General features: G+C 42.4%; 1 protein-coding gene across 2 annotated transcripts in view; it reads right to left on the bottom strand.

The window, feature by feature from the left end:
• The window catches only part of fbxo41 (F-box protein 41), a 40524-nt gene extending 24051 nt beyond the window's left edge, over positions 1 to 16473 (bottom strand). For both annotated transcript variants that reach the window (XR_005071636.1, XM_037080087.1), the window contains exons 1-2: positions 15761 to 16473; positions 14926 to 15155 (exon numbers count right to left, since the gene is read on the bottom strand). Coding sequence is in view for 1 of the 2 variants with exons in the window: in XM_037080087.1 (XP_036935982.1) it covers positions 14926 to 15155; positions 15761 to 16309 (779 nt within the window). In the remaining variant the exon portion in view is untranslated. The remainder of the gene's footprint in view (positions 1 to 14925; positions 15156 to 15760) is intronic.
• Positions 16474 to 17797: the final 1324 nt, after the last annotated feature.

The following is a 17797-nucleotide window of genomic DNA, read 5'->3' as shown; positions in this document are numbered from 1 at the left end:
CCCTACAAATTACACATGCAGCAGTCACAGAGCAGCACTATCATTGTTTTGTAGTTGTATTTCTGGCCCCCTGATTAACTTAAGTCCAATATGCACTCTTATTTTTAGCTCTTTTTTGGTGTCTACCAACTCCTGAGGGAAATATCTGGCTCTTTAGCTCTTAAAAGCTCGACTTTGTTCTCCAGGTAGCTGTTAACAGCCTCTGTCTGCTGTTCGGTGCTGAGCTGTAAGTCTGCAGTGGGTTTTCAGAGCCTCCTTTTTTTTTTGTTGGAAACAGCTGCCTGCTGTGGCTATGAGAGACACTGAGAGTGAAGATGGACAGCTAAACAATCAGCTGAAACTCGCTTTAAAGATTTGTAAAGCCGAGGAGAGCTGCAGATTCAGGAGAAAAATGCTAATCATTATCTCAGAGCGTCACTCGCTTAGGTTTCAGCACTTCTTTTTAAATCCGGACAAACCTTTTCATATCTGAATATCTCTCCACAAATCATCCCAGCGTCCCACATTCCCCTTCTGTAGAACTTCCCTTTTCACTTTTTCATGCCTGTTAATGCGGAACCGTCTCCACGTGGGACGTCTACAATTCCCTGAAGCTGCAGATTTCCTCCAGGCCCCATTTTCTTTTCCATTTTTTTTCCCCTCTGTATGCATCTCTGTTTGTGTCCTCATAAACAGCCCGAGCCTCTGCTGTCTAAACAATGCAGTCAGGGAGGCTTAACAAGACAATTCCGACGTCTGACCTTGACAAAGCCAAAGGAACCATTAAAAAGGTTCAGGCCCTTCAGTGCAGACAGGGAATGGGGACATAAAATCACCGTCTCTCCAGTTTAACTAGGTTTGTGCTCATGAAATAAACCAAGCCGCTCATCGGGAGGGATACTTTCATGTCAAACATCCACTACTACTAGCCATTACACAATCCACAATCTGCCCCAGAGCACTAACAGTGAATTTTTCTTGAAACGAGGGCGTTCGGCAGTAAAAATAGTTCGACGTCTGGCACAGTTAACTTTTCTCATCCTCGGGCAAAAATTACAAAAATATGACTCAAAAATTAGTCAAGGTGTTTGACCGTAGGGTGAGGAGCGGGAGCACATGTGTCTCTACGTCTGCGAGTAAACAATCCCTGAATTGGTAAATGACATTCAAAGAAGGCGGCTACAGCTTCTCTCCTGTGATCCGTCTGGTAGCAGCTCATAATGTGACATATCATGATTTTTTTTTTTTATCTACACTGGACCATATTCAACAGGGTGAAAGGTGACTGAGAGAGGCTTTTCACTGCACAGTTTCTTCACAGTGGAAAACACGAGGAATGTGTGTGTCTGCCATCTCAGCTCCGAGCTATTCCATCCATCTCATCCTCGTCAAACCGTAAACTCTGTCTGAACATCCAGCCCACGCATGAGGAAGATCGTATCAACAGGGATCTAACAGAAAGAAACTAAAGATACAGGCTGAGAAACTGTTAGAAGTAGTTACACTGAGCTTATTAGCAAACAGTGTCTTAAATGAAACAATGGAAACCATTTAAAGGCATTTCTGTGATCATCTGGTCCAGTATTCTCTCTACTTTCAGTGTTGATTTTGTCTCTTTCGTCTTTTCTCTCCGCCAGCTTCTGAGGGAAGTATCTGTCTCCTGAACTGCTAAATGATCCACTGCGTTCACCTGCTAGTCACCGACTCTGTGTGTCTGCCTTTCTGTGCTGTGTGTTTGCAGTGTGCAGTGGGCGGAAATGATGCTGATGAGAGCTGTGAAACTGAACCACAGTGGAGTTAGGGGTCGCTGAGCAAGATGCTAAAAGGCTTCATGCAGCTGAAGTGTTGGAGGGTAATTCTTCATCTCACTGTGACAGATCCTCTTCACGTTACAGTAATGTGATCTATTGTTAAAGATCCAATGTGTAGGATTTAGATGGATTCAAGGACAGAAATCGGATTTAAAATTTATGATTGTTATTTTTTTGTCCTTAAAGGAGCCCTATGTAGCTTTTGGAGAAGAAATTCAGACTCAGAATTGTAATATTTACAATACAAACTCAGAAATATAACTAAATAAACTAGCTGTAATACGGTCCCCAAAATGCTGTTTGAAGTTGGAAAGGTGGCAGGGACCCTGCCAAACAGTATGAAATTGTGCTGCCCTTTAAGGTCAGTTTGTTTGTTTAGTCAAGAAAACAAAGAGAGTTTGTTTATTTAGATTGTTTGGGGCGTAAAACAATGAAAATCTTTCTTTTCTGATTACAATTTCTTTCCCAAAGTCACATAATGCACCTTTAAAGTGATTCATATATATCTTCTAGACTAAATTTCAGAAATACCCAGACCAACACGGCGAGTTCTCTCAAAGCTCGAGGTCAACATCAAAGCTGACGCAGGATTGCATAGATCACAAATTTGGACGTGCCGCTGTCCAATCAAACAACCGTTTCTTGGCACATCAGAAGACGCTTCTGTCAAAACAACTTGCATTTAGCCAACGGCAGATTATACCATTTATTCATCCTTCTGTATATGATGCATCTCATTACGCTGCACAATTAACAAGGCCAAATATCATGTATTTTAATTCAATGATTGAGGCTGTGAGTAATGTATGATCGAACAGCGTGAAGCGAAAGTTTTAGCTCTCATTATTTGAGTCAATACACAGAGTGCTGTTTATAGTTCAGCCTCCAGCATAATGACATATAGCCGTCTCACAACTGCTATTTATGGAGATGGCTGAGCTGCACCATACATTAGGGCCATTTGTGTTTTGCCATGCAAATTGCACCGCATCTGTAACTTGTCGAATTTAATTATTCAGCGGCATCAGATTTTTTTTTGTTGTTATGGGAGACGGGGCCCAGGAGGCGGAACATGTTGGAGGCAACACAGGAAAGCCTCTCCTTCTCTTTCCTCTGAGTGAGGAAGAAAAAAAAAAAACGCACCGATGCACCACACCGCCCGGCAGCCGAAGGAACAGAAACGGGAATATGATTGAATAGACTGATAGACATGTTTGAGGGTGGGCAGAGGGGGGAGAGAAGGGAGGGGAAACACATCTTCACCAGATTCCTGAGAGACCTGCGAGGAAAAAAAGGGTGGAAGCAGAAATAAAGGGAAGAAAAATAGAGGAGTGAAGATGATGAAGAGGAGGGAATGGCTGTGAGCAGAAAACACTGCAGAGGCTAAAGCAACAGACAGCAAACAGAAAAAAATCTGCAGTCATGTGGAAGCAGAAAGCACAGGAGGTTTGACAAGAGGAGGGGAGAGAAATGGGATGCGGCTGCTTCCTGTTGTCAATCCTAATTTCGGCACACGCTCTCAGATGTACACGCACACACACACACACACACACACACACACACACACACACACACACACACACACACACACACACCTCGCCCTGACAGCGTGACTCACTCCGACACCTCGGAAATAAAGCCTCAAGGTGACAAACATGCCCCCGTGTTTACCCGGAACGCTGGGGGGAGCTCGAAAAAAAAAAAAAGGCAGACATCCATCTTTTTATTCTGGGTGATGAACATGCAGGTTTGTTAGTCTGGGGCATGATTCAGAGAAAACGAGTCAGCGGTGAATCCACGCTGGGTCGGCGGCACCCTCATCACACCGATTCATGTTCGCGGTTGAGGAGAGAACCGCATATTCAGCCATGTGTTTTTTGTTTCCCATTAGGGGAAGTCAGGTGACGTTGTTCCTCATGCCTCATTCCTTTAATGCCCACCCCGAACCTTCACCTTAACCTTTGATGAATATGATGTCAAGGACGTTTGTTCACTGTAATCGGATAAACAACATTTCACACTCATTAATTCTCCGAACTAGACTTTTCACCATCCTAGAACACACAAGGGTATAGTTCACAAACTAAAACAGGCAATTTCAGTCTTTCCTTGGATGTTACGCTTCAAAACCATTGTCCACAGTATTTCAGAAGGCTATTTCTATGATATTTCATATTCTTATGAGTAATGTTGATGAGCCACATGTTCTGACAGATATGTTTTGTCAAAACAACTTAATTTCTAGCTCAAAGTCACAAACTTTTAGCCTCAACAGGGATAACAGGGATTAATGGTGTATGACTATAGTAGAATCTGGGCATCATACATCACCACCAATAACCCTCCAATAAAGGTATCAAAAGCATAGCAAGAGAAGGTGAGATGGCTTGGGTGCTCAGAGAAGACTGGTGTTAATAACCAGAGCAGAAGGGAAAGTTCAACAGAGGTTCAAGTTACAGTTTGACCATAAACAAACTCTTCAGCTCCTCAATACACAAGAAGAACTTCTGTTTGAGCGACAGCTATCACTATCCATGCTAATATTCATACTGCTCATCTGTGCCAATATCAATGCTATTGCTAATCTACGCTAGTAATGTTTATCTATGACTATTAACCAGGGCCCCATACTCTGTTTAAGAAAGAATTTTGACCATTAGAAAGGAAGAAAACACTGACTGATTGGCTTTCAAGCTGCTCTCACGGCCATTCCCGTGGTGACAATTCATCAAATAACAAGTGCAACTGAAATCTGCAGCTCACCTCGAGTTTACAGAGCTATGATGCATCTATCCAGCCCACGAGCACCAAACAGCAGACGGGTAAACTTAGCAACAAGCTAGTGAACAGAGCCAGATATTTTCCCTCAGGCGCTGGTGGAGACCAAAGACTGAGCTAATAGTAGAAAGTGAACGTGGGACATGAAACCATTGAAGGGCAAATTAATGTAAGATAATGTTGCTCTGCTTGGATGTACACACCAAAAAAAAGTCCACATAACTAATTTTTAGTGATTATCATACATTATTCTATTTGAATGTCATTGCCGTTCCGATCCTCCACGATGTTCAGGAGTCTGCTGGCTTCACTCCACCACTACCAACACCATCGAGATCCCGGAGGGATCTTGTCCTATCTCCAGTCTTCATATTGCTACACATTTCCAATTGATCTGAGTGTATTAAATTACATACAAGAGCTAAGCTGTTGTACTAACACACAACAGCTGAGATACAATCAATACCACTGATTAAAAAGAATAAGGTCAGCGCCCAACAACAGACATGGGTCCTGATCTTTTTTTTTTCCTTTCACCCTTGAAACTGGAATGAGTGTCTTGTTTGTGCGATGTGTTTTAAATCTGAAGCCCACTTGTCCAGTCACGATTAACGTAGGCCTCGAGAGCTTGCAACAACCGTCAGAGCAGCATTTAATTTTTGGTTCAAATGAATGAAAATATGCCCGATAAGTGCCCAATGTTACTGCATGCGCTCGGAGAGATAATGAACAAGACGAGTACGTCGTTTCATTTCCCTGCCACTTAACAGCCATAACAAATAGTCTAGCGAAGACATCCAGCTGTGTCAGACATGATTAATAAGGAATGATCTTCTGAAGGATTCTGTTTAAAATGTTAATTACAACCACTGGTCAGCCTCCTTTCACAGTTGTCATCATCTCTGGCCATTTATTCAAAATTATGCCTCATTAATATTAAAGAGCAGCGATGATTGACTGAGAGGCCCGCGCGAGGAAGACGAGGCTGCCGCATGAATACAAGCTTTATTCCGCTTTAACAAAGGACAGCTGCCCGTGCGTCGCTCTGTTTTGACGCCTCGATAAAATAGTGTTTTCTTTCTTTTTCGACACATTCAGTCAGCTACATTGTGCCATCATGTCATAATGTCACACATTTGTATGCTTTAGACACACAGAGAGAAAAGGCAGCGTGAGGAGGTGTGGAGGTGTGGAGGGGGGGGGTATGGCTACATGAGAGGAGATGTGACACAGAGAGGGATGAAAGGGTGAGAGAAACGGGATGATGAAAGAGATGCAGGCTGAAATGTTCTGTTTTCAAAGGCTCTCAGGAAACCAAAAAAAAAAAAGAAAGAAAAAAAGAAAAAAAAAGACTGGTTTCCCAAGAAAGCTCTAATCCAGGTTTAGTCTCCGATCAATCAGGGGAAAGTAAATATTTTCTTGTGGCTCAACACTGAAAATCTAAACTCCAGTGACAAATCACAGATGGCTCCGTCACCCAGAGATACAACAGGCGATGATGCAGAACATCTCAACAATCATGACAGGAATGGATTCATTATAGACAGATTGAATCTGTCCTCAAATGCTTGTTTGCAAACGATGACAGTGACTACATGCAGACCGCTAATATCCACATATACTTACATGCAGTTGTGTGCAACTCTGATTAACAAACACAGTCTCTCTTTCATTATTTCAACTACCTTCATCTGCGTTGAGTAGCTCAGCCGCCTGGATGTCACATTGCAAACCATGATAACGTCAAAGATTGATATGTGTACCAAAACGTGGTAAAGCAGGAGGTGGAGGGGAAGGCTGCCAAACAGGCTGGCGGGTGTCACACCAGCAGATAGCCGGACAACTGGAGACATTTCCAGATGTTTTAGTGGTGACAAAACTGGGTGTTTTTTTTGTTTTTTTGTTTTTTAAAGGGAGCTGCAGACATTTCCAGCAGTGCTTGTAGCATATTATGTGTGGGAAGTCGGACCATCTCCATCCTTGACCTTGGTGATTAAAACACGTATTTCAGGCAACACCATAACGTATTCCGAACCCTAACCGGGTGCTTTTGTGCCTAAACCTAAAAGGAGCTTAAGTGCAGTGTTGTGACCAAAGAGAAATTGAAATTCAACCTAAAGAACATTCTTAGCATTTAGTCCCATATAGAGTTCAGTTACGATAGTGGTAGTTTTAACAATGTAGACAACAACTTTCGCAAGCTGTTTAAATCTTTTGTTTGGATTTCAAGACCTTCACTGGCAGATATTATGTACTGTGCATTTAATCAGAGCAAATTCAGAATAACCAAATAGAAGTCACGTATGTATTCATTTTATGAAAACAATAAAAGGTATATAACTGGAACTGTAGGGAGAAGGTTCAGTTCAGTGTCAGAAAACAGATAAATGTCAAACGTTTCTTACCATCAACTTTCTTACTAGATGATTCGACTAAACGTTTCAGCTCTCGTGCAGACTTTTGTAAGGCATTGGGGCATTTCATCCTATGCACACCAGCTCTGTGACAGCTTGACAGCTCGCAAAGAAAAACTAAATTTCATGACAGCGCTTGTTTCAGTATCAGGTTCCTGCTGAGGAACCACACACATACTTAGACTAAAGCCATATTTTCAAGCATCTTATACTCCTATTAGTCCGTCTGCGAACACGCAACTGTTACTTCAACCTTTCTTGTCAGCCTTAACAAAATGAGGATGAAGACCGACGTGCCCACTCAGTGACAGACCGGTTGCAGCATCCTTCCTGTTTCCCTTTGTGTTCAAAGCAGCTTCATCCAGTCTCAAGGACACACACGTCAGCTTCATGAGCAGTCGTCCGCTCATAAATCCTGCTCTAACTGAGGGCTAACATCCACAAACACAGTAAGGGTTTGTCTGATTTCACGCAGAACCCTTCCTCGTTATAACCCACTTCAAATTGCTGATGGGAGCCTGAACGCGGTCTACGTATGTACGTTTGGTAAACATACGGTGTAATTACCTCCAAGCTCGTCTTATTAAAGCTCAACATTGTATACCATAGACTTAATGGAGAGGCGAAGTCTCTCTTCTTCCAGCCGACCACAAGGGACATAATTAAACACGTACAGTAGTTAATGACTACAGTTTGATCATTACCCTGTTTGAATAGTGCCATGAATTACACATATCTGCCAAATTAAAAGATAATCTTACAACTTGACAAAGTTAGAGAGAGAGAGACAAAGACAGAGAGAGAGAGAGAGAGAGAGAGAGAGAGAGCCATCACCTCTCGTTATGTGTCATTCCTGAGAGATTACGGTGTGCCGTTTCTCTGGAAAAAGTGTTTCTTTTAACCTATTTATATCATGAATGTGAATAATACTCATCAAATTGAAAAATTCATTGCTTGTGGTTGTTGGTAATGTATTAGCGACGCCCACACGAGCTCAGACACCTCCTCGTGTGAACTCAGCTCCCATTGGCTCCCACGTAACTCCAACCAAGGTTTCGAGTATTAATTGTGCAGAATTTGAGGACATTTTCTGTTGAAAGACATATTTCACATGAATTCTGAACAATGCAATTCTTCAAAGCGTCAGTGCTGCAATGTCTGACTGTCATTCAAATGATTTCCTGGCTTGCGTGAGATCCGTTCCTTCAGGGTTCGGACTAATAATACTCTTACTGTCTTATGCTTTGACTCACTGCACCTTAATGTGATTACGTCCTTTTTATTGCTCGTGTCAAAGTAAATTTCAAATCCAATCCCTCTACATTCTTAGATGTATCGCAGATCGCGTTATTACTTTCTTTTTCATTAGAAAGCCTTCAGGAGTCTTGGCACGCTGGTAGCACAAGCTCCCCTCTCTCAGACGCTGGCGTTAATGAGACAGAGTTCCTTCTCTGCCCTGACAGCTTCACTTTGCATTCTCAATTGCTGCTCAGTGAAAAACGAGCTTTATTTCTTTTTTCAAGGGAGGGGAGACACAGTGACAGCAAATAGCAAAACTCCCCCATGTTCCGGGGTGCCTTCAGAGCCGTCAGCATCTCATGCTGCACAAGGCACTCTTACTTTATCATATCTGGTTGTAGGAATAAATCAAGCCTCGGGGCTGAGGCCCACTGCAGCAACCGTGTGTGTGCACTGAATAAGATATGTAAACCTGACAGGAGTTTTCTCTCTGTACCCTTTCATACACAGAGATCGTGAACACCTTCTCTCTGCGCTGCAGTCCCTCCCCTGTTTGTACAGTAAACCCGTCTGATGCGGTTACAACACAAATCACAATATCATACAATCCGACAAAACAATACCAAAATCTACGGCTGCTAAATTACCATAATAATCACCTCTCTCAACAACAAAAAAGGGGACATTGTAAGCTTCACAAAGGAAGTGTTTGCTATAGATCCAAAACTAACAATTACTTAAATTATCTGTTACACGCAGATTATTCTCAGTTAGTTGGTTTGGTTTGATCTCTAAAATGTCAGAAAATGTTGAAAAAATACTCAACAAAATGTCCTAAAGCCAAAGGTGATGTCTTCAAACAGCAGAGAAAGCAAGAAAAACAGCAAATCAACGTAACTGAGAAGCTGGAACACCGGCGTGTTCGTCCTTTTGTGCTTAAATCAGATCTTTTAATTTCTTTTCCAGAAATATTGCAGAAAATGTGAATCATCATGTGAGTAACACCCGCAAATGTGTTTTGAGAGGTCACAGCGACCTTTGACCTATGACCCACCAAACTCTGATCAGTTTAGCTTTTTCTTTGAGTCCATGTGGACATTTCAAAATCTGAAGAAATTCCCCCAGTGCATGTCTGAGACATCCAACGATGGGATGTGCAGACATATGGACGGATGTACAGACAACCCTACACTGTAAAATCTGACAAAGTGACCTCACCTCACTTCAATAAATGAAACTAACAATTTAAGTTGTTCACACTTGAGTTGTTGCAACTCATACAATTACATTTAACTGTCTATTTTACCAGATGTTTTAAAAGTAAAGTCAGCTTTTAAAATCTAAAGTGTAAATCATTCTGGCCACGGCTATCGTCGGTACAGAGCAATTACAATGAATTAGTTGTTGAAAAAATGCTGAATATTCGTTTGTCAAATAATAATCTGCTTAATAGGGCTGTGATGAACAAACACTTTAATCGTGGATTAATGTGCTGCTTATTTTCATAATCAATCGGTTAATCTTTTGCTCTATACAACGTCTCTCATCACAGCTTCCAAGACATCTTCAAATTGACAGGAAAAGGATCATTCCCACTCATCTGTCTCAATAATCGCAATATGTTTGTTTGCCATATTCTGCAGTCCTAGTTTTAGCTCTAACTGGTTTCATGGATGGAGAACTAGATTTTGCAAATGCTGCCCAGGTGTAAGACGATACCGTCTCATACCAGCTTCCCCCACGAGAAGAGAAACAATTAAGTATTAAAAGACCAGCAGCTGATAATCTGGCTGCCACTGGAGCACACACACTGATATGTCCTCCTGCAGGAGCACTCAATGAGGCCAGCCATCGTTTCCACGTATAAAAGAGATCACAAAACTGAACTGCAATATCAGAAGTTAATTAGAAATGGCTCTTCAAAGCGATGCTGCTAAAACAATAATAAGACAAAGGGGCATATTAGCGATTGTGGCATTTTCAGAGCTTCTTAATAAACCTTTCCGCGTGTCATCAAGCGATCGTTAATGCCTGGAAAGATCACGACAGCGTTCAACATATTTCTGAGAGAGACACGAAATGAGGCTGTTTTCCTAGCGCGAGTGGATCTGCGGCGCGCTGAAGTGACGGAGATAACCGACCCACCAATTTTTCATTTTCCCCTCTGGCTCCAGTTTTTCTGCTGATTACAGCTGCTCTCATTTATTCCAGCTGCTATTAAACCACTTAACAGCCATGCTTGAGGAACTCTGTGATTCACTCAGTTTTGACTGCTACAGCAGAGTGTGATGTTTATCATTATGTATTTCCAGTGTATGTTACAGAACAATCAACGTGGGTTTTTTTTTTTTTCCTTTTGTAGACTTTATTGTTGTCTGTGAATTAATTTTGCCACAAACTAAACTGCACAGTGAGATAAGAAGAACGGACAATTTTTACCTGACGCGTTTCGAAGCTTCTCATAATCATTTCGAGTGTTTTGCACGTGCAGAATAAATCATTAGGTTGCTGTGATATTTTCATGCACAGTGCAGAAGTGCCTTCGTAGGAGTCTCCTCCAGTCCTCACAGTGAGGTGACTCCCATCTTTAGCATTTGACGCCACTGATGTGACGCCTGTCTCTCCGAAGACGCTCCAGAGAATCAAAGTTGTTTTTTTTTTGTTTTTTTTTTAAAGTCAGCTGAGGTTATTAGGCGGCCATGTTGGAGCCAATAAGCTGCTCTGTGTCTGTTAACAACTGCTTAGTCATCAACCCTGCTGAACATTCACCGACTGTGATGTTCTTTTTCCACCTCAGACTGACTCTGTATTTTAGAGTCTGAATAAGCCCACTGTTTGACTGCCAGTGTGTGTGTGTGTGTGTGTGTGGGTGTGCGTGTGTGTGTGCGTGCGTGTGTGTGTGTGTGTGTGTGTGTGTGTGAGGGAGAGACCAGGCTGCTGGCATATCTCGGAGTCACACAGCCCAGGCAGGGATTTTCAGAGTATCAGTGTGAGAGTGACCTTCCCAGCGTGATGCTGCCAGGTTTGGGAAACACGACCAACCACGGCTACTGTAACCTTTATAACAAAGAGGCGGAACTGAATAGAAAGAAAAGCACACTTGTCTTCTACTCCAACAACCCAATGAAACCCTGTTTTATACCACACTATCTCAAGAATCAGCCGAGTTAGCCCCTAATGCAAGTTTAACTGCCTGACTGACTACAGAATGGGAAATATAGAGTGATTTTGTTAATGTGTGTATATCAACCAACACAAAGAGACACCTGCACTGACCCAGATTAACTACTGTGTATTCATACATCTGATATGAAAAGTTTTCTATTTTTGAAGAAGAACTGTGCACTACTTTGTTTAGTGAGTTAAAAACAGATTTTGTCAATATGGATGATGCACAAACACTGCTGAAAGCTGTTCACATATAAAAAATTTAGATTAGTTTGTTACTTGGGAGAAAGCCCGGAAAATGAGGATCTTCATCACAGAGTTTCCTCCGTAGTGTATTAACTCAGGAGTAGTGGAGCGCCACGATAAAAACATCACTACAACAACTAGATAAAATACAAAACTGAATATTATAGTGTATAACAATCCATGTGCACAGATGTAGCCCTGTAATTATGATCAAAGACGGGTAGATGCTGGACAAAATAAATAAAATCTTTTACCAGCCACCGCTGCCACAAAACAATCACAGAGGAAACACTGTATCAGGATAAACTGCGGGTGTGTTGCAGTTCTTTTCATATGACAATTGTCATTTCAAATATGCGGTTTAAAAGAAGAATAAAGATCTTTTTCTTTGTGTGTGTGTCACCTGGCTGTTTGCAGTTTCTTGTAATCCCACGTGGGATGTGGCAGATGTTTGGCATGACACCGAAGTGAAAAATATAAATGAATAAACTAAGCTGCAGAAATCCTCATTATCTCAGGAGCGCTGACACAGTATGGACGACTCTGGTGCCAAAACAATTAGCCGACTGAGCAGAGAAGACCGTTTTGATTAGCCATTACTCTTTTTAATCGTTTATACGAACATTTACTCTTTGTAAAAAATCTGATCGGACCCTTGAGGCTGACGACAGGAACTGAAAAAAACCAAGGATTGAACTGGGAACATCAACCAGGTGTCAGCTGACAACAGGGGAAAGAGCAGTGGGCATGTTCACATCTGCCACCAAAGACATCCTCCAGCTCAAGTACAGTACCACCCAACTAAAAAGCAATTACATGGGGTTGTAGTAGTTCAGTTGGTAGACTTTTCTCCCTATGTAGAGAGGCTGTGTCCTCGCCACAGCAGCTCAGGTTTTGTATCCGACCAGTGGCCCTCTGCTGCCTGTCAACCCACCCCCCTTCCCCCCTTCTTGTCAACCCATCCATTACATAGATATTTAAATTACCTCTGTGACATTTGTTGGCGCCTTCAATGAGAATCACTAGATGGCACATTCACGCAAACACACAGGCACATACAGAGCAGCGATACGTGCTGTTGCGTGTTGAGATTAGAGGCCGCGGGAGGCGCCTTTCTGTCTCTGACCTACTGTTGACACTCGATGATAAAGAAAACCGAAGAGAAGAGATAAAAAAAAAAAAAACGAGAGCAAGATAGAAAGACGTCGTTGGCTGTCCTGTCAGATACAGATGCGGCACAGACACCAGCTGGCTTTAATATGGGCCTTGAGTGACACTTATCTACACACGTTGATCTCTTTAACAAAGCAAACGAGCAAAGAGCTCATCTTTGTGGTCGCGGAAGCTCGAAAAAGACTTAATCTATAAAAGTGCACAGACACTGCCTGCCACCAAAATAACCAGTTTCACATTCTTCTGTTTCCAGAGCTGTTTTTCTACAATAAATTTGGTATTGTGCCCCATGACTTTTTAAGCCTCTTTAAAACTTGCAATTAACCATGAATAAAAACTACAAAAAGCTGTGACATTGGCATTTTTCTTTTTTTTTTTTTTATAGAAATTTAACCGTTTTGACTTATCTGCAGGGAAAATAATTTATCATGGGTCGTTTCCAGCCTGTCAAGCTAAATATAGTGTCAGTGTTCAGAGCGCACGATAAATTACTCTGGGATTAATTTCAATAAAAGCCTGAAAAACAAAGCCTGGTCAGTCTTCGTGCCATGCTGTGGGAGAGCTCCAAATCATGTTCATCAGACCCAGAGCCAGCAATAACTCGCATCACCACACTGATTTATATCCAAGCGCTCCTTCTATTTACAGCAGCCGAGGTTTTTTAACTAGTTCATGAAGCAACATGGCAGCTTTATAGAGGAGGCGGCCTGACAGCGAGGCGGCCCGCCCAGCTGCTGCCGTCCGACTCTCCATTCAGCACGAGCAGCTAACCAGACCTGGAGGGCACTGGTGTATGGAAGACAGCAGCGGGACAGATGCTGGCCACATCTGGCAGGCGGATGAGAATCAAGGGAAGGGAAGCAGAGGTGAAGGAGATGAGAGGAGTGTGTGTACGAATGACAATGTGTTTTATAAAAAGTAGCAGAGAGCACCGAGGGTCAGGAGCAGATTGGTATTCAACAGAGTTCTTTTACAGTACAACTTCTGATTCCATCACAGGCCATGTGGACTGTACCCTCCATATGAAGAAGAAAGACCGATCAACCCACAAGATGACATAATAATCATCTACACAACCATTAAGTGTGTCAGTTTTCACTGGGCAATTTTTTCATTAAACAGCAATTTTTTTGATGATTGGTTCATGGGTTTGAAAATCGTCAACAAAGTCAAAATATTCTGATTCAAGCTTATTAAATGTGAATATGTTCTTGTTTCTTTACTCCTTTATGACAGTAACTGAATATCTTTGGGTTGCGGACGAAACAAGACATTTGAGAACATCATCTTCTGATCGATTACTCAAGAACACAATCGACACATCGATCAACACTGGTGGGAATCGTTAGATACAACAAAGAGGATAACAACATCAACAAACTCTGTCCTTGTTCTGATCATTGTTGTGTCTCTACTGTGTTGTAGTCATTGTAGGCTGAGGAGAGGCCAAAGTCTTGTTTCACTGAAAAAACTATGAACAAATGCAGAACTACAATACTTCATTATAATGATGTTTTGTCATATTTTACCATCATCATATAAATTATATCAATATTTCTCATTTTCTATTATTAATTGTGCAATTGTTTTTGCACCAATAAAAAATAGAAGAAAATAAGCAAATATTCCCATTTCAAAATCTGCAACCAGTGATTTTTTTTTTTTTTTGATAAATAATAAAGCATTTCATTAAATATCTATCAACAAAGCATTTCAGCTCCATAAAACCAGCTATCCATTGTGTGTTTGTGTGGCCAGCTATTATTTATTTGGTTATTTGGATTCCCATTAGTGTCTACCAGGGTAGCCTTCTATTCTTCCTGAGGTCCAGAGACAAATACAACATCAATATACACCCAAAACCAAAGAATCCCTTCACACCTACAGCATGCAGCACCTCCAGATCACCCATACAAAGAGTATCCTGTCAGCTGCCAAGGTAGGGCCTGGAGATGAGGACGAAATCAAGCATTGTCTAAAGCAGCCATGATTATAGTAGTTCTAACCAAAAAACTGATAAAACAAAATAATTAAGAAACTAACAAACTCACAAACTTACACCAAGACAACAATGAGACAGTCTGAAGTGTAAGGAACAGTAAGAGTATAACACTCACTGTTGTTTGTGACTGAGCTCCTCCTCCTTGTTCACCAGGTCCTGTTTGAGGTTGGCCAACATTTCCACAGAGACGTCCACCTGCCTGGAGAGTTCGGAGGCCTTGTCCTCCAGGTCTTGTTTCTCCTGGCTCAGCCGCTCGCTCTCCTGCTTGGCCCGCTCCAGCTCGGAGCTCTTCCTCTCCAGCTCCGCCTGAAGACGACCTACACGGGCCGCTATTTTCTGCTCCACCTACGAGACAAGAGGTGCTTTGAGCTGCATAATGTCCCACCGCAGTCCCCGCTGTGAGCGGAACTATCTAGTTGTGCAAATGAGATCATTAACTAAGTAATTAACATGTTCACTTGCAAAGCTGTGTCGGCAAACGTCTCCATGTTTTGCACACATTTTACCGCGTCATTAGTTAGAGGAAAGCAAATGTGAAATTAGATAGAAAAGCGCTCAAAGTGCTAATGTAATGAACTAGAACAGTCCAAAAACCCAGAGAGCTTTTATTTACAATCATAAATGTCAAAGAAAAGCAGCAAATCTTTCCATTCAAGAAGCCGGAACCAGAAAATATTTGGCATTTTTTCATGCCTGAATTTGCTTGAGTAAAATGTGTGCCTTTCTTTTATCTTCTTGATTCTAAATGTTGCCGGGTTGGATCCCAGTTTTTACAACCTCTAGTGGGAATTTAAAAAAATCACAGAAGGTTAAGCTTTTGTTTGTAAAATAAATGACCTAAAATAAGTCCCCTTACAATGATATACACAACATAGGAACAATCTGACCAATTCCTACTGTCAACACTAAACTGTGTCAAGTTTTTTTCTTGCAATAAATTGTTTATCTACCTCCTCTGACAGCTTCTCCAGCCTTTCATCCAGCTCCAGACGTTCAAACGCCCGCGCCTTCAGCCTGGCCAGGCCTTCCTCGTAAGCCGCCTCCACTGCACTGGCTGCTACGTTAGCTGCCACTGCTACAGCTGTACTGGGGTTTCCATGGGGACCCGGGTCCGCGGATGTCATGGCTTTCTTCATGAAAATCTCCCCCAGGGGAAACTCCACATTGGGAATGTACCTGGCTGCTGTGTTGGAGTTAGCCGGGGTCAAACTCAGGTCGTCAGCACAGGGAAGCTCGCGGCAAGGGAAGCGTCGCTCCTTTAAAGCCGAAGGCCGGAGGGGCTCGAAGGGGTCGTTATTGTTGGCAGGTGTGAGGAGAGCTCCCTCGGCCACTAGTGGCAGCAGAGCAGCGGCATCACATACACTGTTAGACTTGGAGAGGACGTAGAGGGTCTCGTACGTGTGGTTGTACTCCAGGTGGGCACGCAAGGATGACAGGCTTCGGAAGCGCTTGTGCTCCCCGCAGCGAGGACAGCGGTATGGCAGGTCCAGAGAGGCCATGCCGTGCAGTAACTGCCGGAGGAGAGGCGGCGCTCACGCGGCACAACAGCGGTGCCAGTATGAGGGCACAGAGGTCAAACACCTGACAGATCCTCTCATGGCGAATACTGGGCGACTACGGCAAGTCAGTAAGATGAAGAGAGATCCCATGTGCAACGGAGGAGCCCAGCTCAGTCACACAACCACACATAGTGGCAACATTCTGCTGTGTCTTTCACTTCATCTTTCATGTTTCTGCTGCATAACGTCCTAGAATGAATAAAAAAAAAACAGAAGTCAGTATGAAGGTTCAGGATCAGGTTCATACTTTCATTTTGGGTTTGTACTTTAATGTTAAAAAAAACGCTTTTATTCACTCAATTCACACTCTGTATGGACGCTCCATTGTAGTGCCTGTCTCTTTAGGGCCCCCCTCTCTAAAAGGCCAGTCTGCCCTGATTGGTCAGCTGTCACAGGCCTGAGCTTGTTTCCGTACCACCTCCTTCAGAGCATTTGCAACCTTGGCTGTGGTCATGAACCTACTATTTAGACCTGGATACAGTGGTGCCACCCAGCCCAGTGACCACTCCCAGTATTTCAGCAATGCGCGCAAAAAGAGCATTTTCCCCGTAGACTACCATTATAAAAGAGGTGCTAGCGGCGGTTTTATGTTTGCAAAACTGTTTTAAATAAATTGCTGACAAAAAGTTGATGAAAAAAGCTGATCCTAGTGCAACCGCAAATCAATATACCGGGGAAAACCTTTCCCAGCCTTTTCCTACAAATATATTTAGCATTTTCCTGCAACAAGGCCGAAAAAGTTCTTTAACTTTTACGGACTTCTTTTAATTTAAACTTTTTGTCATTCTTTTTTCAACTGACAAACTGACATGCAGCGAACCATGACTGGATTGTAAATGAAGAAGGGAACTCAGAAAAATTCATATTTGTATTCAACTTTCATTCAACAGCAACAAGAAACCTTCCTTAAAGTTAATTGCATGATATTAGCATTCTGATACATTCTTGTAAAATGTGACAGTCCATCTCTAAATATTTCCTTCTCCAGCTGTCTAGACACAGCAGACAGTCTGAACCCTTAAAGTGGGAATATTGATCTTTAGGTTTAGTGGTCAAGTAACATGAAACCTGTATTTGACTAAGGGTTAAAAAGCTAACTCTTGCACTTGTACGCTGGAATACTCAGAGGAAGACTGGGGGAGGACTTGGGGAAAAAGGAAATGGCTCCATTAGTGAGAGTGCTTGTTAGCGCCAACACCCAATCTTCTAGTCTGAAGTGTACCAGGTCAGCTGGACAACACTCTCTGGGAACCCGACTGTCTGTTATCTGAGTAGTGTCCTCTTTATCCAGGCTTTGACTCTGCAGTTGTCTTGTAAGCTTACAATGCTGCCTTATATTTCCAATAACACCCAAAAGAACACCAAAAGAATTGAAGACAAAGCATGAATATCAGCTTTTACAGAATAACAGGAAAATGTATCTTTTTG

This window comes from Acanthopagrus latus, chromosome 1 (genome assembly GCF_904848185.1).
Source record: "Acanthopagrus latus isolate v.2019 chromosome 1, fAcaLat1.1, whole genome shotgun sequence".
Taxonomy (NCBI): Eukaryota; Metazoa; Chordata; class Actinopteri; order Spariformes; family Sparidae; genus Acanthopagrus; species Acanthopagrus latus.
Note: the sequence above shows the minus strand (reverse complement) of the source record. Positions and strands in the feature narration are given on the sequence as shown.